Below are 25,500 nucleotides of genomic sequence, written 5' to 3'. Positions count from 1 at the left end.
AAAGTTGCTGACCCTGACAAGAATTAACATTCTATCCCTGACACAGTGCCCCACTGTTGTTTCTTGCTTGAAATCCCACCTTCTACCTCTGAGGGTATGACTCTCTCCATATCTCCCAGGATAAGAACAAACCTAAGAATCCTATAAAATTGTAGCCCCAGATCTTTCTGGCTAATGTGAGCCACAACAATGTGATTATCAGAATCTGGGGTTGCTCATGTTTATCACAAAAAAATTGGCATAAATCACGAGAAGACAATCTGTGGCAAATTAAATAAAATGGAGATAATATTCTGAAGAAAGAAGTTGGGCTTTTAAAGTGACCTTACATTGATAAAAGCTTTGAATATTAAATTTCACCATTGCATGTGCAAGAAATTAAATGCTCTTAATCAGATAGGAGTGACAGTCCACTTCACGAAGGAATATCACAAAGAGCAGCTCAGGTGAATGAAGCTAATTCTAGTCCCTACAGATGGCCCATAGTAATGGTCCTTGGGTATGTCAATCCAACAGACATTCCCCTTGGAGGAATGCTTCCAGAGCAGTAACTTCTCCCTGCAAAGAACACATCTTTCTGCGGATTTCGTGCATCGTGCCTAGGGAGGGGACAAGACTGACAGTTGTTCCCAGTGTTTCTCTTTGTGCCAAACCATAACTTCCCTTCAGCATCACTCACATATCTCCCTCTCAAACATCCCCACCACTCACCAAAACACTGTCCAATCTCTCTTAAAAACAAAATATTACCTCATAAAAGTAAAGTAAATAGAATTAGAGATCTAGGCACTCAGACAAGAGAAGGTAGAAGTGAAACATTCAGGATACTTTCTGGAGTCCCCACCTGGATGCAGAGCTCCAATTAGTTTTGTGCACAGAAGAGCAATGTGTCACCTCTGTTTCTTCTCTTCAGTTCTTTTGACTGAGACCATGGTCCCCAATCACACTCAGCATTGCATTGCTGACTTCCACCAAGCAATGAGAATTTTTGTAGGCATGGCATTTAAAATATGGAATTTTTATACTCCAGGTCTCCCACTTTTCATTCATTATTTACCATAATCTATTATATAAGTACCTACATTGCACGAAAGATTCCTGTTAGACACTGCAAATGACTTACGGTGAATAAAACAAAACATCTGCTCTAAGAAACTGAAGAGATGACAGAGAGGGTGAGATGCTGACATAGATACCATGAAACAACATCAATTATGATTAGTTGTTATAACACATAAATAGGGGGTTCAAATAGCTTAGATAAATAGAAGTCACTGGAATGATCTCACTGGATCATTCTGTGAAGACTTCACAGAAGAAGTGATATCTGACCTAGATCTTGAAAAATACGTAGGACTTGGATGGATTGATATGGTGGCCTTGAGGCCGGGAAAGGCTGCTATGTAGGTGGGATGGCATAAACAAAGGCACAATGTCTGGAAACTTCAGAAATCAAGTGGTTTAATTTGCTATTTCGTGTAGGGTAAATGTGAGGGCAAAGTCAGAAATAACTCTGGAACATTAGGTAGGAACCAGGTTAGCAAAGGTTATATGTAATTGAACGGGCAAGGGGGAGCCAGTGAAGTAGTTGTTCAAGCAGAATTTTAAGAAGTGGCAGTGATGGCTTAGGGGAGAAGAGACTGAGGGAACATAAGTAAATCTGGGTAGCTACTCTAACTTATGATGGTGCCCATGACGGTTTGAACTGGGGTGAGGCCATGTGAGCATGAAGAGAATTTTAGACATTTAATGCATATATGCGTGACACTACATTAAGGGGAAAGACATGGAAGAATGAAGAATGATTCCAGAGAGGTGAGCTTGGCTGAAGGAAAGAACAGAAAGAAGTCAGGAAATAGTGCATTTGGGAAGGAAGGTAAATGTGGCCTAGGACACTCTAAATGAGGGTGCTGGGAAGGCAGAGAAGTTGAGATCTGAGCCAGCAACATAAATACAGGATGAGGACTTGGAACAAGGTCAAAACCACAGACAGCAGAGGTGACAAGGATGAGTACAGTCACCAAAAGACAAAGCAGAAGAAAAGTATCCATAAATGTCAGTGTTGCCCATTTTTCAGGGACACTTACTTAGAGAGACGGACTCTTTCTTCTTTTAAATTATATAAATAGCATTGGAATTTTGTTTATATTTGGAACTTTTAAAGGAACCGGTTAAGCCTTTTTTGAAACATTAAAAAAGAAGAAAAACATAAGCTCAAAGCTCTGAGCTCTTACCCCCTGTTAGTTTTCTGAAGTGAAGTGGCCACTTTGACTATGTTCTCGAGATCCTGACTCCTTCAAATGATGAAAAATAAACACAAGTCAATGACAGTAGAGCTATATTTGAAGTAGCTAGAAATTCTTATGTTTTCAGTAAACAATAGTCCATGTGTTCAGGAGTTACTGACTTTAACTGCATAATGAAATTGTTCTATCATACCAGCTCATGATATAGGGCTGATATGATAGATATCATACACACACACACACACACACACACACACACACATACACAAAACACCAGTCATTTCACTGGACATTGGCTCTGGCATCTAATGCTCACTGAAATAACTACAGTGTCTCCTAAACACATTGGCTTCTCCCACATTTCCTTTAAAAAAGGAAATGGAAAAGAAAGTATGGTTAACTGCACAAGTGAACACAGAAGTGTGTTCAGAGGTTTTTCAACTACAGCCAAAGAGCATTAAGGAAGATGTCCAGATGATTAATTAGTCCCTCACATGCAGTCAAAGTATCTGTCTTCTTAGGCTTCCAAAGGGAAAGATAGTATATTTTAAACTATAGGGTAGGAGGAATCACCTGACACATAGAGTATTTGAATCCACACTGGTGTCCCTAGATCATAAAAAGATCATAAAAAGGGAAAATGCTTACTGGTGTCCCTGTATTTAAGATTTTCAAGACAGTGTTTTATAGAAGGTTAATAGGGTTCTATGAAGAAAGAATTTTGCAGTCAAGTAAATTTGGGAAATATAACCAACTTTCAGAGATTCGGAATATGTGTAAACACATTAAAATTTCTGAGAAGTCCTGTGGTAGAGAACTGTTTTTTTTTTTTAAACATTTTTTTATTTATTTTTGAGACAGAGAGAGACAGAGCATGAACGGGGGAGGGTCACAGAGAGAGGGAGACACAGAATCTGAAACAGGCTCCAGGCTCTGAGCTGTCAGCACAGAGCCAGACGCGGGGCTCGAACTCACGGACTGTGAGATCATGACCTGAGCCGAAGTCGGACACTCAACCGACCAAGCCACCCAGGCGCCCCATCCTGTGGTAGAGAACTGTTTAATTGTGTCTCCTAAATGTGTTGGCCATTAAACCCTTCTTTCACAGAACATGCATTGACGTCTTGTGGTACATGGGACACAGCTTGGGCAATGCTGAGATACAGTTATACTTAAGTTACTAAGTGAAAGGAAAAGGTGATTCTCCCCAAAGGTAAGGTATCCATGTGATGTATGTTTCAAACTGGGACTCTTCTGAGAGTCAAGGGAGATAATAATAAAAAAAAAAGTATGTAAGTTTTGAACTTTGAAACATTGGTTGTCACAATGGATAAGATGGTAAACTTACTATTATGTTTTTTACCATAATAAAAAAAATGGTCTATCATATTGATAAATCTATAAAATAGCATCATTCAAAACTAATTTCAAAAATAGTGTTTTTTCTAAAAAATAAAAATATAAAAACAATATAACCACAATAAATAGTAAACTAGATGGGATGTGCAAGATAATAGGCATAAATCAGGACTGTCATGGGGAAACCTTACCCAAAGATCAATACAATTTGTGAGTCTTTTCCTGATGATGTGAGTGGAGCTGGATATGGCCTTATTTTGCAGCCAATACTAGCAAAGCCTTTGCAGAACTAGTTCAGTCAAATGACTATATTTCCACCTATTCATTTAAACAACACAACTAGGGACACCTGGGTGGCCTAGTTGGTTAAGCTTCTGACACTTGGTTTTGGCTCGGGTCATGATCTCACAGTCTGTGGGTTCAAGCCCTGCATTGGGATCTGTGCTGACAGTGCCTGCTGGGGAATCTCTCTCCCTCTCTCTCTCTGCCTCTCCCCCCTCCTTCCCTCTCTCACTCCCTTTCTCTCAAAAATAAATAAGTCAACTTAAAAAAATAAACATCTGGGAATGCAAGCTGGTGCAGCCACTCTGGAAAACAGTATGGAGGTTCCTCAAAAAACTAAAAATAGAACTACCCTACAACCCAGCAATTGCGCTACTAGGCATTTATCCAAGGGATACAGATGTGCTGTTTCGAAGGGACACATGCACCCCCATGTTTATAGCAGCACTATCAACAGTGGCCAAAGTATGGAAAGAGACCAAATGTCCATCCATGGATGAATGGATAAAGAAGAAGTGGTATATATATACAATGGAGTATTACTTGGCAATCAAAAAGAATGAAATCTTGCCATTTGCAATTACTTGGATAGAACTGGAGGGTATTATGCTAAGTGAAATTAGTCAGAGAAAGACAAAAATCATAGGACTTCACTCATATGAGGACTTTAAGAGACAAAACAGATGAACATAAGGGAAGGGAAACAAAATAATATAAAAACAGGGAGAGAGACACAACAGAAGAGACTCATAAATATGGAGAAAAAACAGAGGGTTACTGGAGGGGTGGTGGGAGGGGGGATGGGCTAAATGGGTAAGGGGCACTAAGGAATCTACTCCTGAAATCATTGTTGCACTATATGCTAACTAATTTGGATGTAAATTTTAAAAATAAAAAATTAATTAAAATAAATAAATAAATAAACATCAATACAACTATATCACAGACCTTGGGACAAGTGCTGGGAACAGAGAGGTGTTTTCCTTTCTTAAGGGGTTTGATTTTATTCTGTTATCATGTTCAGACAACTTTGGTTGTTTCCCTAATGTAAAGCTTGGGATAGAAAAAAAAAAGAATAAAATTCTGTAGGTGCATATAAAAATATTTATTACCCACTATCTCAAAGCCAGCTGGAAAACCGATTTTGTCTATTTAATTATTAATTGTCTTGTACTTTAAGTATGCTAATAAAGCAAACTTCATCATTTCTACAATTACATAGATAGAGATAGAGATCCTTGTACCTTATATTTCTTTCAGCAGATCTGTTGGCTTCTGTATATACACCTGGTTTAGATGGACATATCTGCCTATATTTTCAAAGTTAAAGATAATGTCTGTTAGATAAGAAAACACTTTTCTGTTAAATATAAATTTTTAAGAAAACATTTTTGTTCAAAAATATCACAGTGTGTTGGAGCAATAACTACTTGAGATAACAAACTTTATCTTACTCTTTTGTTTGGCTAGAACTCAACCATTTCCTATGTGAAAATCTGGGGTCCAATATAATACTTTTGCAATTTAGCCTGTCTCCTTTAATACATTTTTAACCACTAGATATATCCAGAAATATCTGTTCTAAATATGTTTATGTTCATTTCATTTTAGTCTCCAATCATCAATAAAGCATTTTCATACTTATCTCTTAAGAATCGTTTTTATTATTAGGCAGCAAAGGAATTATTTTTTTTTTCTTAAAGACTTACCTCATTTGAATACGATCGAGAAATATATTTGCTCAGATAAGATAGGAAATATTTTAGATTTCCAACAGGCCCACCACGTTGAGAATGATCATATTGAGTTGATAGAATAAAAGCTTATGAAGTTAGGTTCTGTCACAAGATATGATATAAGGTTTTTCTCTGTTATTTTCCTAAGTATCTGATTGACCTACTTAAACATTCTTGCTTGTTCTCAAGAAACTATATTCAACTATTTTTTGTACTCCTGAGGACATGTGTTAATTACATAGGAAACACTTCCTTTTCATGTTCTTTCATTAAAATCATCTTGCTGTGATTAAAGTAATGAGGGTTTAAAACATGCAAGTTGTCCTAATTTTATTTTTAAGATCATTGGGAGAAGAAAGAAATTAAAGTAGTAAAAATGGATTAGACCAATTCCCGTGAAATTTAGATTTTTTTGAATCTATACAAGCTCACTGTTCTAGAGTTGCTGATTTTAGATTAGAATTTAGATAGTACTAAAGGCAATTTATTTAAGGTCCCGTAAAAAAATCTTATTCAAATTCAGATTTAATTGGTCAATACTATAAAAGGAAAAATAATGTAAGTTAGAAAGCTTAAGAAGTTGTTTTAAGAGTATAATTATAACCATTGCACAAATAAAAAGTTATAAATGGTCTATATTTTTAATTAATTCAATGAAGAGGTATTCTCCTGGCTCATTAAAAGGGAAAAAATTATCTTCTCATCTTAAGGACAAAATTTCAAAGATCTTGTGAAGTTTCACTGAACAGAAATTCAGACATAGTTTTTTAACTCAATAGGCTGAACACCTAATGCTACTTAGCCCTGCTGCCCAGTCAGCATTTTCTATCTGAAGTTACCCACTTTCTGAAGAATAGTTCTAGAATTTTCTTTCATGTTGTCAACAAAAATCACCATCAAAATGCAAAAATACAAAAGAATCAAAGGCAGGCAATCAAGTGGATCTAATGTAGTCAGTCTTCAGTGAAATAACATTTTTTTTAAATCTCACAATAATAACGGAAATGTGCAATGCACATCTTAAAAAACAGCCTGAGACTTTTAAACAGTTTAACATAAACACATGGGAAAACTTTCAGATCTCTGAATTTGTTTGTAAGTATTAATTATAGACTGTCAGAGATTCAAAATGGAAAAGCAAGTCTGTTTTTGTTTTTTTATTTGGAGACAGGTTAATCAGAACATTTTTAAAAACGTAATTGGTTTGAAATAAATTGCAAATTCCTTAGCTAACACAAGACTAAGGAGCTACCCAAAAGTATTTCTAACATAAGGGAGAGCTTGAGTAGTAACACAAAGTTGAAGAACATCTTTTATCAGAAAATGTAGCTTTTAATGGGAAACTTAACTAGGAGTAAATATAAACTGTATATATAGATAATACATATATATTACATATATATATGTTTTCAGTTAAAAAACATATGTATAGTTTCTGTGTATTTATATATGTCATTATATATGTATTTATATATGTATTCATGTATAATACTTCAGCTTCTATCTTGAAAGTGTATTTCGATAAGATGGGAAATGGCCATAAGTATTCAAAGGCAAACATAAATACATATTTGTGTCGGCAAACAGAAAACTAGAAAAGCTTTACAAGTGCTTCTTCAGTGAATGTGTGCACAAAACATACCCATGCTTTGCACAAAACAGGTCACAATTCATTTGCTTTCATTTCTATAACTGCTTCTTTTGGCCAAGAAATTCTGGAATGCCAGGTCTCACCTATTCTCCCGTCTCTGCTGGTTAGGAGATGAAACAGGAGAAACAGGCTTTGGAGGTATTGGAGGGCGAACAGTTGGTTCCCTTTAAAACAGAAAACAGCAGTTCCTTTCACCATGGAAACATTGCAAATTTTAGCATCTATTAACCAAATGTATTTATTGCCTATATGGAAATAGCTTGTGCATCTTACAACTGCCTCACCCCCCTGGCATGAGGTAGATGAAAGGCCAGAATCTATACCGCGCTAAACTTTAGAGGAGTCAAATATTTAAATTACAGGCATTTTAAAAGTTCATTTAATCAGATTTTTTGAAATCTCATCCTGTTTTACTATAGTTTGAAATATAATGTCCTTTTAAAAGCTTAATATTTCCTAGACTATCTAGCTCAAGTTGTGGCATTTTGGGTCAGCAGCCCATGAGTGTAGTAAATCATTCTTGGGCATTAACATATAATCTTCTTTAGGAATTATGTCAACCATCAGGCTGCTATGGAAACAGCAAGAAAGGTTTTCAGTTTTACAGACATCAAGAAAAAGTTGACTCAAAGCTCTTAACTAAATCTGGCTTAAATATTGGCAGCACAGGCCAGTTTGCTGCTAGCAAAGCATACATATGCTGTCAGCCTAAACTTTCCAACCCAGAGCCAAGGCGGTTTCTGAGCCAGCATGATTCGATGACCCAGAAATTGCAGACAGGCAAGTATGTACATATTTTGGATGGAGTCAGCAACTTACCCAGGGCATGTCACCCCCCAACCCCACCACTACCACTCCAGTAGCTCCCTATTATCCTCAAGATCAATTCCATACCTAGTAAAAGTACCCTTGTGATCCAGAATCCAGGTACCCCTCTGGCTTCTGTAGCATGCTAGGTGAGCATGTAGGCTCTGGAGTCCAGCTGTCTGAACTGCCTGCTGTATGGTAATGGGCTAACTTGATTCCATCTCTTCATCTATAATAACCCTTCTCATAAGATTGCTGGGGTGTTGTCAGGGCTGAATGAGATCATGCTTTTATTTAATAAACATGTATTGGTAGCTTTCTATGTACAAGGCATTCTACAAAGTGATAATTTCTCTCTTCTCAAAAGGCTTTCAATGCACAAATAAATATATGACAGATGAAGAAAATAAAACAGAGTAAGAGAATATAATATATAGACTGATGGTGCAAGAACACCATTTTATATAAAATGGGAAGGCCTCTCTGTGAAGTGAAATTTGAGCCAAGACCTAAAGGAAATGATAAAATGACCCATGAGGATATTGGAGGAAGAGCATATAAATATGGGCATCATCAACTTAGAGATGCCATTTGACACTTGAAACTGGACGAGATCACCAAGAGACTCAGTGTAAATGAAGAAACAGAGAGGGCTCAGGGTTCAGCCCTGCAATATTTAGATGTCAAGGGTATGAGGAGGAAACAGCAAAAGAGTCCAAGGAGAAGTGGCCAAAGAGAAAAGAAGAGAAATAGGAAGGTGTAGTGCCCCAGAAGTCAAGTGAGGGAAGTCTCAAGCAGGGAGGAACTGGCCATACCAAATGCAATGGACAGATCAAATAAAACAAGGATGGGGAAGTTTCCATGGTTTTGGCAAGATTGTGCTCACTGGTAACGCTGATGAGAGCAGCTTTGATGGAGCAGTAATGAAAAACAACTTTATAGGAGTGTATTTAAGAGAAAATAGGAGACAGAGGTGTTTTGCAGAGAAATGGGTGGCTTCCTGAAGGTTGATAGGTCAAGGAAGGTTACTAGAGTTTGCATACAGGGCGATGAGAATGACCCAGTGAAGGAGTGAAATTTGATGGTGCAGCAGAGTGAGCAGAAAACAATGAGACTTGAGAAGTAAGGGTACCTGAGACACAAGTGAGATGATTGGTTGGTCATAGATGGAAACACAGAGAGCTCTCTCATTTAATCCTCACTGTGATCCCAGAGATAAGTATCATTCTTCTTTCTACCTTATACATGAGAAGACTGAGGCTCAGAAAGTGAAGATAAATATCCCTAATGATACAGCTGGTAAGTGGCAGAGGGAGGAATCTGAACCAGGAAGTTTGGCTCCATAAACCCTCCCCCATGATATCCTAGGGATCCCTGGGCAACACCAGTAGCTCAATGGAGGTTCGTGGCCATTGAATTAAAATAAAACCAGCTGCCATTGCTTTCTCTTGCCATATTCAGCTGCTTAGGGGGCAGAAACAGGTGAAACAGAGAGGTGGATTTAACTAAGCTTATAATTCAGCCAAGTGAGTGCAACAAAGAGAATGAGGGCAAAGGAAGGGAAGGGGGGTATGAGGAAGTGATTATAAGGAAGGACTGTGGGATCTGAGATGCACATGGAGGGAACAGAGGATATGAGGGTAGAGGCAATGTGAAAAATCAGTGGATTGGTGATTGGTGGGGCTGAGGCTGAGAAATTTCTAGAATCAGAGGACTGGAGAGAGTGGGCTGAATGGAGTAGAGACAAAGTAGAAGCAGAATGGAAAAACTTTGAAATGCATATGGTTACTTACAAAGGCAAGATGTATGGATAGCTGAGGTAGGGCAAAGGACAAGAATATTGGAGAGGAGATCAAGAAAGTGAGAGGCCAGTTGGGGGAAGGATCCTCCACATGGGTTTGAAAATCACCAAGCATTATGGCAGGAGGCAGGTGTGACAGAGACCATGAGCCTGGTGCCAGAATCTTGAAAGAGGGGTGGTGAGTGACTCTGAGACCTTCAATTGACTGCAATGATGAAGAGAAGTTCATGATGCCATAATTTCAAGGAAGATAGGGGATCTTTAGGGAGGAGAAAGCTAACATTGATAGGAAGTAGCAATGAAGAGCAAACAGGACCTCTCCTCTTCTTCTGGACCCCATGGAAGCAGAGTCTTCTGGAAGAGCTCAACAAACAGATGAGTGCTATTCAAAGACAAGACTGCAGAGCAGCCAGTTTTGATGGTAATAGATGACACATCCAGGGAGGTACTGTGGAAGGTTGAGTGCTTAGGCTGCTGCTAGTTTGGGTCAGGGTCAGTGATGGACAGAGCTCTGTGGGGCTACTCAAGGTGACAAGAAATGATCAGACCGAGCTTCTCATGGGGATCTGTGGCCATAGAGATGGAGGAGGTGATGCAATCAGTCCTAAATCTTTCTCAGCAGAGTGTGATGTGTTAGTGATTGTCTGGGTGATGGGCAGTGCACAGAGTATGGTCAGTCGCCTGCTCCTTGTATTGATGGTGGCATTGAACCCAGGAGAAGGGCCTGCAAAGAATTCGAGCACTGCCTGGCTCACTGTAAGTGCTCACTATACACCTAGTGCTGTGGCTTTTGTTACCCCACATAAACCCAACACTGTAGGTGTTGCACTCCTAACCCTTGCACTCCTAACCACCCCATCACCATATTCCCTCTGTTCTCTGGACTACCTGCTTCTCCCTTTCCCCTGGATACTTCTTCCTGTAGCTTCAGACTTGGCTTTGTCATTACTGTCCCTTGTGGCACCCAAACCTGTGCTGGATACATCCCACAGCATACCCTCTTTAGGCCCATACCACACTGATCTGGATTACACATAATTTTCTGTCTCCATACTGGGCTGAAAGTTCTTAGAAGTATAGTTATATCATAAATACTAGGATTGTGTATGATTTAGGTGCCCAATACAGATGTGTTGAAAGAGGGAATGATTGGATGCATTTCTATTTGTTGAGGGAGGAAATGAGAACTGAAGGGCAGCTTGAAACGTTTAAAACCTGTTTAGGTTTTAAAACCTGAAAAACAATTTACCTAAAAAAATAGTCTCCCCATTCTGGTTTAGTGTTAGATTTTATAATTAGATATTATTTTATATGAAATGCCATAACCTTCTCTTTTCAAAAAATATCCCTGTGTTGGGGATAATGGGATATCACAAGTGATAACGTGTCTTTAGTGTACCTGGGTGGATTCACTGATTATATGCTTTTCTTCCAGGGGTAGATGAAAGGGGTAAGAAGGTGGTCAGTCCTGGGAAATAGTAAGTCTGCACAGGACACTGGATGTCTGAGAACAGGCAGGAGAGAGATAAAAAGATGAAAAGGAGGATTACAAAAAGGAGAAATAGAATGGTGCCAAAGTTTGCCTATGCCAGAATCACACTGATGAAAAGCTAAAGTTCCTCCATGTTAGAATGGCTAAGCCCTCAAAGAGGCAGGTGATATTGACTGGGTATATCTGGGAAGCAGGTATGGATACGGAAGTAGTACATGGTACAGATATGGTTTGGGGACTACCCTGGAAAGAAAAGGTGGGTGTGCAGTTGTGAAGGCCAAGAAAAACAGAGGGGAATATTTATTTCGGAAGGTGCTGCATTTAGAGCCCTGCTGGGCTGGGGCTAGGCAATGCCACATTGACTTCGATTCACCTCAAAGAAGCTTTCATTTGCATCTCCGCAATGACAGCCACAGATGACAGAACCCAAGCCCATAGGGGCAATGAGAGAAGTCATTCATGCCATGCCAGGAGCTTGATGTAATGCCAAGCCAGGGGATTAAAATGCAAGAGCGAGGCAGGAAGCTGTGGCCCAGAATGTTTTGAAGAGAAGGAAACAAGAGACATGCATGTGGAACGATCTTCTTTGAATACCACTGTGAGATGCAATATTTAAGCTTGGATAAGTTGACCCCTGGCTCTACCCCGTCTTTCCTTCAAGCCGACAAGACCTTTGCAGGATCCATGCCACCACATGAGTGACTATAATTGTAAGGAATAACTTCTGGGAATAAAAAAGACAGCTTTCATAAGAATTGGGAAAACTTGCAGATGAGCCCGAAGGCCAGAGCTAATAGAAATGACATCATGAAGCAGTTTATATTACTTCTTTTTCTTGTGCTGCTACAAAAATCACTTCTCTTCATCATGGCTTTTTTGCAAAACATGCCTGGCTCTGGGACTTCTGTCTGCACACTCTCGTGAAAAACATTTCATTACTACAGCACATGCCTAGATTGAAACAAGAATAATCGACTCTAACATTTAACTGTGAGTTTTGTTTTCAACTTCCATCATGCTTAGGCTTTGTTTTTCACACACTGAATTTTTATTCCCACAAAGTGACAAAGGAGATGGAACTTCTAGTTTTTGAGTTTCAGTACCATACTAACTTGGTCAAGCTCTCACAAGCATTATTTTATTCCATTCATACATCTATCTCATGGAGTATGTTTTGTTTTTTGTTTTGTTTTGTTTTGTTTTGTTTTGTTTTGTTTTGTTTTTCGATGAGTCCCAGAGGTTAAGTAATCTGCCCTACGTCACGGTGCTAGTACGTAGTTCAGCCAGCCAGGGTTTCAGCTTAGTTTTTCTGATGTTGAATCTCATGTGTTATTCTCTAGATCATACTGGATCAGACCAATACCAATACACCAGTATTCCCAGTGAAAATCTAATAGCAATATGTTGTCATGCATTACTTTCTTGCCCAAGGAAGGAGTCATTAGCTCAACAAGCATTTATTCCACAAATGCCCCAGCTTTAATATTAGGACACATAGCAACATATGAGCAAAACTGGGCATTCAAAAGCTAGAAAAGATGTGGTCCCTGATCTCAAAGAGCTTATAGAACGTAAGGCACATGTTCAAAAGAATGATTACTATAATGAAGTCTCACTTCCTAGTGGCCAGGGGCCATTTCAAGAAACCATAACACAGCAATAGAGCATGCACCTTCCTCAAAATTCCAGAGACCTACGTTTTAGACTAGCTTTGCCACTAACTCAGTTGGACCCTAGAAAGAGGGCTGATTCTCTGAACCTCTGCTTCTTTATCTACAAAAGGAGAAGATCTGTCCAGATCTGTGGCTGGCAAACCACTACGTGACTGTGGGAAGGCAGAGTTATTACAAGGCATCCTTAATTCCACCAAGCCCCAAGTACTTGCTATAGACTAAGCACCTTGCACATTGATATACTGCACTTTCCAAATGTATGTAGATGTGGTTGTGGTTAATACAATTTAAATTAACATAATTTAATTGCTCTATAAGATAATATGTAAACTTTAGCTAGCCAATAGACACAAAGAGACAGAAATTTTAACTATTGTTAAATTCATAGCAACTTTTGGTCCCTAGATATTTTCTCAAAGACATAATAAGAACAGTCCAATTACTATCAGGTGAAGTTCTAAAATTTTTTAGCATTGAAAAAGAGTCTACTCCAGGGGCCCCCTGAGTGGTTCAGTCAGTTAAGCATCTGACTCTTGATTTTGGCTCAGATCATGATCTCACAGTGGTGAGATCAAGCCCCATGTCGGGCTCTGCACTGAGCATGGGGCTTGCTTAAGATTCTCTCTCTCCCTCTCCTTCTGTCCTTCCCCTGCTTGTGCATGCTCTCTCGTGCGCACGCTCTCTCGCTCTCTCGCTCTCCTGCTCTCACTCTCACTGTCTCTCAAAAAAAAATCTATTTAAAATGAATCATAGACCTGTGTATAAAACATACAAGTATAAAACTCTTAGAAGAAAAATCTTTGTGGCTGTGGGTTAGGCAGAGGGCTCTCAGATATGACACGAACAGCACAGTTTACTAAAAAAATAACAATAACTTAATAAACCGGACTTCATTAAATAAAAACTTTTGCTCTTCAAAAATACATTGTTAAGAGAAGGATTTTTCTCCCAAGCCACATTGGGAGAAAAATACATGCAAATCACATATCTGACTTAGGACTTGTAAGCAGTACATAAGTTTTTAAAACTCGCAAATATACGGTAAGGAAACAAACCACCCATTGAAAAAATAGGCCAACGATTTGAACAGATATTTAACCAGATGTACAGATGACAAATAAACGAATGAGAAGATTCTTGACATCACTAGTCTTTAGGGAAATGCAAATTACAGCCAGGATGAGATGCACTCCACACATATCAGAATGGCTAAAATAATTCTTTTAAAAGCTGACAGTACTAAGTAATGTTAAGGAAGTGAAACAACTTGAACTCTAAGTAATGTTAAGGAAGTGAAACAACCAGTGTGTTGCCGGTGGGGTGCAAAATAGAATAGTCACTTTAAAAACTGCTCAGGGGCGCCTGGGTGGCTCAGTCGGCTAAGTGTCCGACTTCGGCTCAGGTCATGATCTCACTGTCCGTGGGTTCGAGCCCCGCGTCGGGCTCTGTGCTGATGGCTCAGAGCCTGGAGCTTGTTTCAGATTCTGTGTCTCCCTCTCTCTGACCCTCCCCCGTTCATGCTCTGTCTCTGTCTCAAAAATAAATAAACGTTAAAAAAAATTTTTTTTAAATAAATAAATAAATAAATAAATAAATAAATAAATAAATAAAAACTGCTCAGAAGTTTCTTATAAAGTTAAACAAATGCTTACCATATGACCTAGCAATCCCACACACCAAGAAATAGGTACACACGAAAACCCATATGTGAACTCTTAGAGCCTATGAAAACAACCTGAATTTCCTTCACCAGTTGAATGGGTAAATGAACTGTATAGCTCGAAATAATGGAATACTACTCAGCAATGAAAAGGAATAAGCTACTGATACACGGAACAGCATGGATGAACCCCACATCCATTGTGCTAAGTGAAAGAGCCATATTCAAAAGGCTATACATACTGTGATTCCATGTATCTAATATTCCGTCTATTTCTGACAGAGGAAGAAGAAAGATCAGAGGACAAAGCAGTGCCCCCAAGTGTGCAGACACTCTTAAGTAAAATGTGGGCCCTTGCACACACCCCTCACCCACTTTTCCCACTACCCTCCTCCTACGTTCTTGGAAGCCTAGTCTATGCCACAGTATGCTCCTGTCACTTACACTATACCACACCTAGGACTCTCTCCCTCCGAGTCTTCTTCCTCCAAAGCCATCCCCTATTCATGAAATTCAAGCCACCATCCTTCAGCCTGTCCCAATTTTGCTCAGTTTTACCAGGAAAAAAACATGATTTATGTAATTGACACTAAGATTTGAATCGCCACAGACAGCCCCTTTAATCTCTCAGAATTTTCATGGCTTTTAGAGGTGAGATTTACAATCTCTATTTGATAGACCTTCAGACAATACTACTACAGGGTGAAATCACTTTTTTAAAAAAATCAAACTGTTTTTATGGCTGGGACAGAGGGAGCTGTAACCTGGAGGGTGATGGTTTCGGCAGGACCCTTGCCCCTCCATACCCTGATTCTCACAGCTTTTTCCTTGCTCCTGCTTCTGAGTCTGAGGGTTTGCCGCTTCATCATAGTTCAAGGAGCAACCTGGGGCAGCAATAGAGGCAACAGGGGCTCCAAGGGAGCAGGGGTGGTGAATCTGATGGGGGGTGGGGAGCAGGGATGTCTTTGATGGTTGTTGTTTGAATGCATGAGTTTCTTAAAACTAGCATTAGGAGAGCAGAGCCTGTCTATGTTGACTTCATAGGACTGAGGAAAAAGCAACTTTCTGCTAAATAAAGCTTAAGCCCTCCACTGGCACATTTTTAATTTGCTTTCTTTTCATTCTATTCAAATGACACACTTCAAAAATAATAAACCTTGATTCAGGTTAACACTTTCATTATTTTGAATGTCCAGAAGGGCTATTTGTAGGCATTCAGATTAGATTTTAAAATCACTGTAGTTTGATATTTTACTAAGAGTTTTAGAATCTTAATTTTTGCAAAACAGATTCTAATTAAAATAAAGACTTTTGTTGGGATACAAATGAAACATATAGATTTAATTTACCATGACAACAAACTTTGCAGAGGGTCTGGTACCAATAGAGTTAAAAATGTAGCAGTATAATTAGAAGGGTTACATTTTACCATTTATAGTTACACACAGAAAAATATAACTGTAGTTGCCATGGCAACTCACATCTCAATCAGGATTTTCTTTCCTCCTTCAACTCTACCAATCAACTCACTGACAATAAAAGCCACTGAAGAAGAGGTTGAACAAATACAGATGAGAAATTATAAAAGTACATAGCAAGCATTTAACTATGTGGTAATTTCCTAGGGAAATTTCTTAGGTGTGTTTCCACTATTTTAATTTTATCGGAAGCTATGTTTTCTTCTCTGTCTTCTGAAACAATTCCAGAAAAAAACAGATTGGTGTTTTGGTAGTGGTGGTGGTGGTGGAATTGGCTTCATCGGTGGTCCTGAATCGCCATAATGGGTAACATCATAAACATTCTTATTGTCTGTTCAGAAACTACCTTAATTCAGCTTCACTAAGTTTCTTAAATGAGCTCCACATGCCATTTAACCACGGGCTCTCTAAGTCACATAAAAACATAGGAACACTTGAATGTATCATAAACAGAATACAAACATTGAACAGTTGGTTCTGAAATTGGAAGCAACTTCAACATCAACTTCCTAGAAATGCTGTGCCCATATTTCATCATGATGTGACTGAATATCTCCCATGAATGGAGTCTATTATCCATGCCCTGGCTCAAGGCTGGCAAAGGTTATCTTATCGATCTTGTGAAGGACTCAAAAATGAGGAAAAGTTTAACAACTTGAAAACTGAAGGCATACACTAGCGATTGCTAACAAATTGCTTTCTGATTCTTATTCAAAAAGCAGAAAGTGGGAAAGGCAGACTTCACTGGCTCTTACCTAATAATTATCCACAGCGATGACATTTGTACTTTCTATGATATATATCACAATCTCAAGCACAGCCAGAGCTCAAATTACACAATAGCAAAGCATTAACACAAAAAAGAAACATGATATTCTGAAAAGGTACCTAAGCTTATCACAAATTATAAATGTATATCTATAAATGGTTATCTAGACATTTTTCGAAATGACATTGAATTTGTAATTACTAGATTTCCTGCTATGACTAAACATAACTGATAAAGAAGAATGCAGAGAATGCTTCTTGGATAGAAGTCCCATAGTTCTATACACACACACACACACACACACACACACACACACACACACAAACATACACACACGGACACACACACCATGCTCTCTGGTATTAGAACATTTGCCCCTCCTCTCCTTTCTTCTTGGAATGGTTCCACCCCTACCTCATCTCTGTACCTAGCTTTCTCTTGCTTACTCTTTAAGGTTTACCTTAAGCATCTCTTTTAATCCTACTATACCTCGAACACATTCTCTACTGTCTCCCTCTCCTTGGTCCACATATTTTGTGGCTATTGCAACTTCTGTGTTTATCATACCCTCAGGGACTCACTCTTAACTAGGGCCAGTCTTCATGTTTAGTACTCCTGGCTCAAACTGACTTCCTTATACACTTTGTCTTTCTTGAAATTGGGACTAGGTCTTACACATCTCTGTATACCTGGCTTTTAGCAAAGTGAGCTCCTAGCATTTAGTCAGAGATCAACAATTGTTTTGGAAAGACAGAGAGACAGACACAGACACAGAGACACAGATACAGACAGGGGAAGTGAGGGGAGATTATATATGTATTATATATGCATATATATATATATATATATATATATATATATACACACACACATATATATATACACACACTATATATATATATAATTAATATAATATAAGCTATATATTATATATAAACACACACACACACACACACACATATATACAGTCCTCATAATTTAAGCATATAGAATAAAGCCTAACAACAAAAAGATAAATATGATAATGGGTTTAGGGAATCCCCTATTTTGTAGTTACTGAGAAACATTACAATACATTTATCAATATGTACTTATTGATAAGTTACTATGGATGAAGTCATACAGATGACTCAAAAAATTATAAGACGATGCCATCTAGCTAAGTACACCATGAAAATAAGTAATGTTCTAAGGTCATGCACAATTAATTGCCAAGTGAGAATTGCAGACAATAAGCTTTCTGAATTCAGATGACAAAAACAACCTCGTGGGCTGAGAAGGGTATGTGGTGGAAGTAAGATTCATACCAGACTTTGAAGGATGATTGATTTTGGATGTAGAATGTATCCATTCACTCTGCCTCGCCACAACCAACCTCGTATTACACTTCATCTTTACCATGTAATTGCACTAGTTACAGTCTCATTTTCTGGTTCTTCCCTCAACCCCTTATGTGTAGACACACATCAAAGTTCCACTTTCATTGTCTTCAAATTTAGTATTTTCTCCATAGGTAACTTCACTTGGAAGATACCATATTTAAAATCTCTGGGATCATTCCCAAACCTGGATCTCTGGCACCAACCTCTTACCTGAGCACCTCCCTCATTTCTCACTGTTCGGTAATTACCTCCACAAATATAACCAACCTCTTACCTGAGCACCTCCCTCATTTCTCACTGTTCGGTAATTACCTCCACAAATATATCCTTTCAGTATCCCAGACTGTACCTGCTCAAATCAATGACAGCCTCTTAAGACCAATTGTGTATCCCATTCTGCTCCTGTTTCTTCCTGTACTGATCGGTGGCATCACTACACTTAAAATATCACCCTGGGCTTGAAAACTTAGTATTATGTAATTCCTCTCTTTCCCCCAAATGCCACACCTCTTTCAGGACCTTTTCCCTGAACCCCCTTCTAGAAGCTTTCCCCACCACATCAGAGCTCCCAGAGAATGTTGATGCTTTTCTTATGATACCATAGCTGATCTTGTGTTATGATTATTTGTGCATCCATATTATCCAACTTTGAGAGCCATAAAGGACCCCAAACCCCTGCGGCCATGCTGCTGAGGGCATCACCTGGACAGGAAAGCCCCCTCTGTGAATCTCCTTTTCTTTCAGAGTTCCCTTGCCCTCCTTCCCTTCTGAATGGCAGCTCCTGTGCAGTTGTTTTGGAAAGTTTTATGCCCAGAGTGACTGGCTCCCCAGGCAAACCCGTCAAAGCACCATCCAAATAAGGCTCAGAGTGTGCAACTGCCCCCCAGTGGTCATATTTTTTTTCTCGATCAGCATCCAGATCCCTCAAAATCACTATGATGACTATTGAATAAGAGAAATACAGGAGATGGGCCAGTGACAGTTTTGATGATTTAAGTGTGGATGACTGAATGTTTATATTATTGTGACACAAAATAATTTTGTGTTATAAAAGGTAGGATAAAGTGCCTCTCAAAGAGTAACTATATCATCAAGTTTGGTGGTGGGGATGAGATTCTCTGAGGAGAGCCTGGCACAGCAAAGAGAGAACTAGACCACCCACACAAATAATGAATATAAAACTGAGGAGTGGAGGTAAGAAGGGAGAGGAGAATGTGGGGGTGGGGGGAGAAAAAGAGAGATGGAAGAAAGAAGGCATGAGAGGCTACTGAGCAAAAGAGCAACTGAATCAGGCCTGTAGAGAAATGTCAGCCAAGAAGAAATAACCAATAACAGGTGTGGTCAAAGAACTAAAGAACAGGAATTTGTAAAATCACATTTGACCTAGTTTGGTCTGGGCTTCTACAATGGACTGTTAGCAGTTCATTTTTATTAAAATCTTACACAAGTGGTATTAGGACAAATCAAGGCGGGAAGCTGCCGTCTCCTATACCTGAGTTAGTGTGAAGCAGACAGAACAGAACAGACATGAGTCAGAAGTGATATTCTGAAGAGAAACTAAATGAAAATATGGCCACAGGAACATAAGGGCCCCAACTGGCGGAGAAGATAGGATTCTAAGCAGACATGACCTTATACGCTAAGGGTCTATAGAAGGTATGGTGCATTTAAAACCAATTACCTTACTAGAACAGAGAGCAAAGTGGAGTTATGAGGGATGGAAGCCAGGGAATAGCAGGCGGTCAGTGCTAAGGATGGGAGTCTTTATTTTAAGAACAATGATAAGTCATATTTTTCTTTAGGAGGGTGACATGTTTCAATTACCTTTTATAAATATCACTTGGGCAGCTGTGTGGAGAAGAGATCAGGGCAGTGGGTATCAGGGTGGTTGAAGGGAGAATATCCAGGTAGCTACTACTGGAGTCCAAAGGAGATATGATGAAAAAAATGAAGGAGGTATATGGATGCAAGAGTCATTCTGGAGCTAAATTGATAAGATTTACTAGATGGATTGGATATTGATGATTAAGCAAAGAAAAATGTGAAAAATAAGTTCAAGTTTTCAAGAGTGTCAACAGGCTGGAGGATAATGTTATTAATTAAGATAGAGCATCAGGTTAGTGTGAAAAATTATGAATTTCCTGTTAGGTTTGCAATGCTTTTGAAAAAGTTAAATGAAGGTGTTGAGCAGGCAGTTGGCTATCTAAAGTAACTCAGAGAAGAGGTGTGGAGTGGATATAAATGAAGGAATTAAGAGCACACACATGGCCATTGAAGCTTTGGGCATGGGTGACCTGTGGAGGGGCAAAATACAGAATGAGAGGAAAGGAAGTACTTTGAGGTTTTAGGAGCATCAACAATTAAGGATTGGTAAAGGATGAGATAGTAAAGGAGACTGAGAAAGAATGGTTAAAGAAATGAAAGCCAGGAGTATATTTGGGATGGGGGATGGGGGGGGAGGAGAAGTTTCTCAAAAGATAGAAGAGAAATATCCTAAAGGCAAAAACAGCCAGTGATGCCTTTTGAAAGGTCAAGTAGTCACAGAGGCTGATATGTCAGCAAGAATTTATCAGAAGGTCATTAGTGACCTTGAGGAGAGCTGTTTCTGTGAACTAATGATGATGAGAACCAGAAAATAAAGATGGCAAGTATCATCAATTTTTCTGAAAATTTTGGTTGTGATGAAGAGATCAGGTGCCTGTCAAATGAATTTGTATAATTAGGCTATTAATTTTTAAGAAGTTTATATTTTAAGATGAAAGGGGTTTGAACATGGAAAGAGAAGGAAACCAGTGAAGCAGGGATTTGATCACAGAGGTAGGAGGAGAGACAGATGACAGTAACAGGGAAGAGCAATTATAAAAGCTAAAATCTCGATTCAGTCTTAATTAAAATGAAAAGAAATTATAAGTTCTGGGGGAACTGGATAAGAAGATTTCAAAAGAAATAATCTTGTTGACGTAGCTTGGTCATTCAAAATGCTGTGCTGGTTGTTTCCCTTCTGACAAAAGAAGGTAGAGGAGGTCAGAGAATATTTTCATCCCAATGACCAAGGAGCTGCCTTAGAAACCAGCTAGAAAAGTTTTGACTTAAGTTCCAAAATTTACATGCTATGTCTTATTATCATGAATTATAGCTTCTCTCTTTAATCTTATTTTTTTTAAAAAAGGCAAGAGGCTTTCAAAGATATTTAACTCTTAACTCCAAAATTCTGTTTGATCCCCAGATCTTAACCTCTCACCATAAAACTAATGTATATCATACATAAAATGATACCTGTTTGAAAAAATTGCTTTTTTTCTCTCTGTTTGGTATAATATATGGTTATTTTAGAAAATTAAATTCTCTCATTTAATCTCTAATTGAACTCACCAGTCTCATGCTAATTGATACAGAATTACATGCAGCTATAGTTATAGGTGTAGATACAGAAATAGATACAGACATAAACACAGTCTTATATAGTCTTAGCTATTGATAGATGTATACATATAAATATAGATAAAGGTGTGATATCATGGGTTCTTCTGCTGACAAAAAAGCTTGACTACCTTCTTAAGGCAGCTTACATCAAACCTGTAATAGATTTTAATCCAAATACAATCCCAACACAAATTTTTAATCTAAACACAAGTAACTTTGATTTTTCCATATTCTGTAAGTCAAGAAAGGAACAACTGGGGGAATGGGGATGATCCATGGTGTCAAAGGCCACGGAGAGGTCAAGGGGGGAAAAGGTTGAAGAAAAGGACTCACTCCCACAATGGCTGGGAAGTCTGGAGGTCTTTTCAAATGTGCTGCAAAGACAGGGGTGTGTGAGAGAAAATGAAATCTCTGGGAAAGATTTGGTGATGGGAAAAATGAAGGTTCACAAAATGAACAGAAAAGAGAGTAAGAGTGTTAGTATTAAGGGGTAATTCTGTTACAGAAGACATGAGAAAGGGAAAAGAGAGGAGGAGACAAGTGTATAAGTGAGGGATGAGGGAAATAAGGTTAGCACTGAGCTATTAGCTAGTATTAAAAACCATAGTCCCCCATTTTTATATTTTTGACCTATTTTCATTTTCTTTGTGTTCTTCTGGGGACAAAGATTTCTTTTTTAAGCCTTTGCTTCTTTTATCATTTAATGATTGCTTCTATTTTTCAGCTTTCACTAAAAAGGCTCTTTTTCAGCCCTAGGAATACACTGGCATTAAAGGTGAGAAACAGAAGCTTACTCTGAGCTCTTCCAAAGAAAAGCATTTTAGAAATCAAAGGCATTGCTGTATTGTTATTATTCCCTCCTTCCCCTGAAAGCTTGGCATGACATTAGCTCTGATCCTCAAAGAGAAATCTTTCAGTTTAGCCATTATATTAATAATCTGTGCCTCTAAAAAAAGGAATGGATAGCTAAATTGATCAACCTAGTCCAATAATCTTCTCTTTCCCTTAGTTCTGGTGCTATGGACCTAATCCAGGAACCAGAAATAGGAGCATTGTGACTCATTTTATCTTCCATGTAAATTACATCCAGCAATGCATAAATTGTAAGGGCATATAGCCAAGCACTACCAGTTCTATGCAAACAGAGATCCAGAAGCTCAATGGGCATTGAAAGCATGAGATAGTAACTCATGAATTATCCTTCTGTATTTTTACACAGTTATATAACCAGTTTCTAATTGTAATGATAATTTACATTAATATTGGAATAATACATAGAAGATGAACATAAGTTTTTGGAGATAATAAATATTTCTAAGTACCAGTTATTATCTATTAATACAAAATTGGATGGGTCTTAAAATACTCAGGAAACAATAGTAACTACCAAAACTCCTAGTTAATATTTCCCCCACTTCGGTAGCTCCATGAAAGGTATCACTCAAAAAGAGAGAGCTAACTGCCTGAAGGGAAAGAAGGTTATAAACTAGAAACATAATCCATATTTGGCAGTTCATATAATTGGAAGTCACCTATAGATGAGGAGGCTTAAAAAGAAAATATTTTAACAGATAAGTTAGATGTAATTCCAAGTTGTGATTGTTCAACATGTTTAATAGTTATGCATATATGAATAATATAAAATATATGTAAATATATTTTCTGCACAGCAGATGAAAATTTTGGGAAATAAAACAATCTAATACTAAACAAGCACATTGTTTAATAAACTCTTGTTTCCAATTGTTGAATTGGAAAAGTAAGACCCATTGGAACATGGAAATGTTTGGTGGAGATATTCTAGGGGCTGATTCCATAAAAACAATTTTGGATCCCCTAAAGCAAAACCAAATCGGAGACTTATTTTTCTTTGTGTGGTAGAGATGGCATAGACTGTAGGAGTTCTCCACATGTGTCTGCTTCTTTGAAGGTCATGGTAGGCTCCATTTTTGTGCACTGACATACCCCCAGGTCCTAGAACAATATCTGGCACACAATAATCACCCAATAAGTTAAATGATTGTTGACATTCCTAGCATGGATTTTGTAGAACAAGGTGCCCTCCACACGGTCTATAATTTTAGTTACAATTATTGCTAGCGACAAAACATTGAAGTATAAACAACCCTTTTATCCCTTAAAGTTTACGAAGAACTTGTCAGTCATATCCTCACCCAGTCATACGGGTTCATCACAGCCTGGAAGCAGTGGTGCACTGGGAGCCCATAGCGGAGCCCAGCCTGGTGCTGGACTCCGTTCTCTCCTCTGCTGCTTGTATGGGTTGAATTGTGTGCCCCCAAAATTCATATGTTGAAGCCCTAACCCACAGTGCCTCAGATGCAACTTTATTTGGAAATAGGGACAACGCAGATGTAATTAGTTAGGTTAGGAGGAGGTCATACTGGAGTAGAAAGGGCCACGTATGTTATATGACTGGTATTCTCTTAAGAAGGGGAAATGTGGACAGACATGCCCTCAGGGAGAACACCATCTAAAGACGGAGGGAGAGATCTGGATGATGCTTATACCAACTCAGAAATGCCAAAGGGTGCCTGAAAACCACCAGAAACTGGGAGAGAGTGTAGAATAGATTCTCCCTCTCAGTGCTCAGTGGGAACCAACCTTGCCGAAATCTCGGTCTTGGACTTCTAACCTCTGGAACTGTGACAAACATTTTTGTTAAGCCACCCAGTCTGTAGGACTTTGTTACAGCAGCCCTTAGCAAACGAATACAGCTACATACTCCTTGCAGATTTCCTACCAGACGCACTGGTACCCTGACCTCACTCCCACTGGGCACCGTCTTATTCAGCACTAAGAGTTCACAAGATACCTCCGATTTATTGCAAAGATTCTGCAATTGTACATTGTCAAATTCCAACACATTCTTCCATCAAGTTACCCAGCAATTACATCTGACACCTTTCCCTTACCTTCTGCTTGCTCCCATGCTTGGAGTGGCACTGTAACCAGGAGGAGGGGGCGGAAACCAGGACTGTCTGTTAGGAAACGACATTGGTTAGGAAACGACATCGTTGATAAACATGGTGCTTGAAAGACCTGATCCCACCCACATGTCTACCAGGAAAGGCTGAAAATAATTTGACAGTTAAAAGGCATTGAGATGACTTTTCTATAAGCCTTGGAAATAAAATGAAAACTATTTCATCAACTCAATAGGAAGTAACTAGCCTACAATCTAGGCTCTCTGCTCACAAGTAAGCTCCTTTCCCTGCTTTCCTGACACGAATATGTGGACATTTCTTAAAGAGAAACATGAAAAGAATCTGGAAAATAATATTTGTTAAATCTAGCTAGTGGGTTCATCAGTGTTTACCATCAACATACTTCTTTTTCTCTTTATTTTTCTGCATATCTGAAATATTTTATAATAAAAAAACAATCTACTCTAAATATGGTTTTTAAAAAGCTACATGATAAAAAACTCTGAAAGTAAGAATAATGAAAACATATGTGAATGTCACAGTAATATTAACCTCAATTATATATACATATACGTATATAAATATATATGTGTGTATATGCATAAATATAAACACATGAATATCCAATTAGAAAGATGTCTTCACATTCCCAGGATGTAATTTTAACTGATAGAGATAGCTAAGGGCTCTGTCAAAAAGACTTAGATATGGACCAAAAATAAAGACATTCAGAGGAGAGTGACATATCAGAGGAAAGCCCAGAGAAGGAAAGTCTGGGATAAGGAGAGAAGGAGAG

At 38.5% G+C, this 25,500-nt stretch overlaps 1 protein-coding gene across 2 annotated transcripts in view; it reads right to left on the bottom strand.

Moving 5' to 3' along the window:
• The window catches only part of SCEL (sciellin), a 207,738-nt gene that overhangs the window by 54,972 nt on the left and 127,266 nt on the right, over positions 1–25,500 (bottom strand). For both annotated transcript variants that reach the window (XM_042928400.1, XM_042928407.1), the window contains 4 exons: positions 24,693–24,758; positions 7,358–7,438; positions 5,132–5,197; positions 2,235–2,294 (listed from right to left, as the gene is read on the bottom strand). In XM_042928400.1, the coding sequence (XP_042784334.1) occupies positions 2,235–2,294; positions 5,132–5,197; positions 7,358–7,438; positions 24,693–24,758 (273 nt within the window). The remainder of the gene's footprint in view (positions 1–2,234; positions 2,295–5,131; positions 5,198–7,357; positions 7,439–24,692; positions 24,759–25,500) is intronic.

This window comes from Panthera leo, chromosome A1 (assembly GCF_018350215.1).
Source record: "Panthera leo isolate Ple1 chromosome A1, P.leo_Ple1_pat1.1, whole genome shotgun sequence".
Lineage (NCBI taxonomy): Eukaryota > Metazoa > Chordata > Mammalia > Carnivora > Felidae > Panthera > Panthera leo.
The sequence above is the reverse complement of the archived record's forward strand: the minus strand, read 5'-3'. Positions and strand labels throughout refer to the sequence as shown.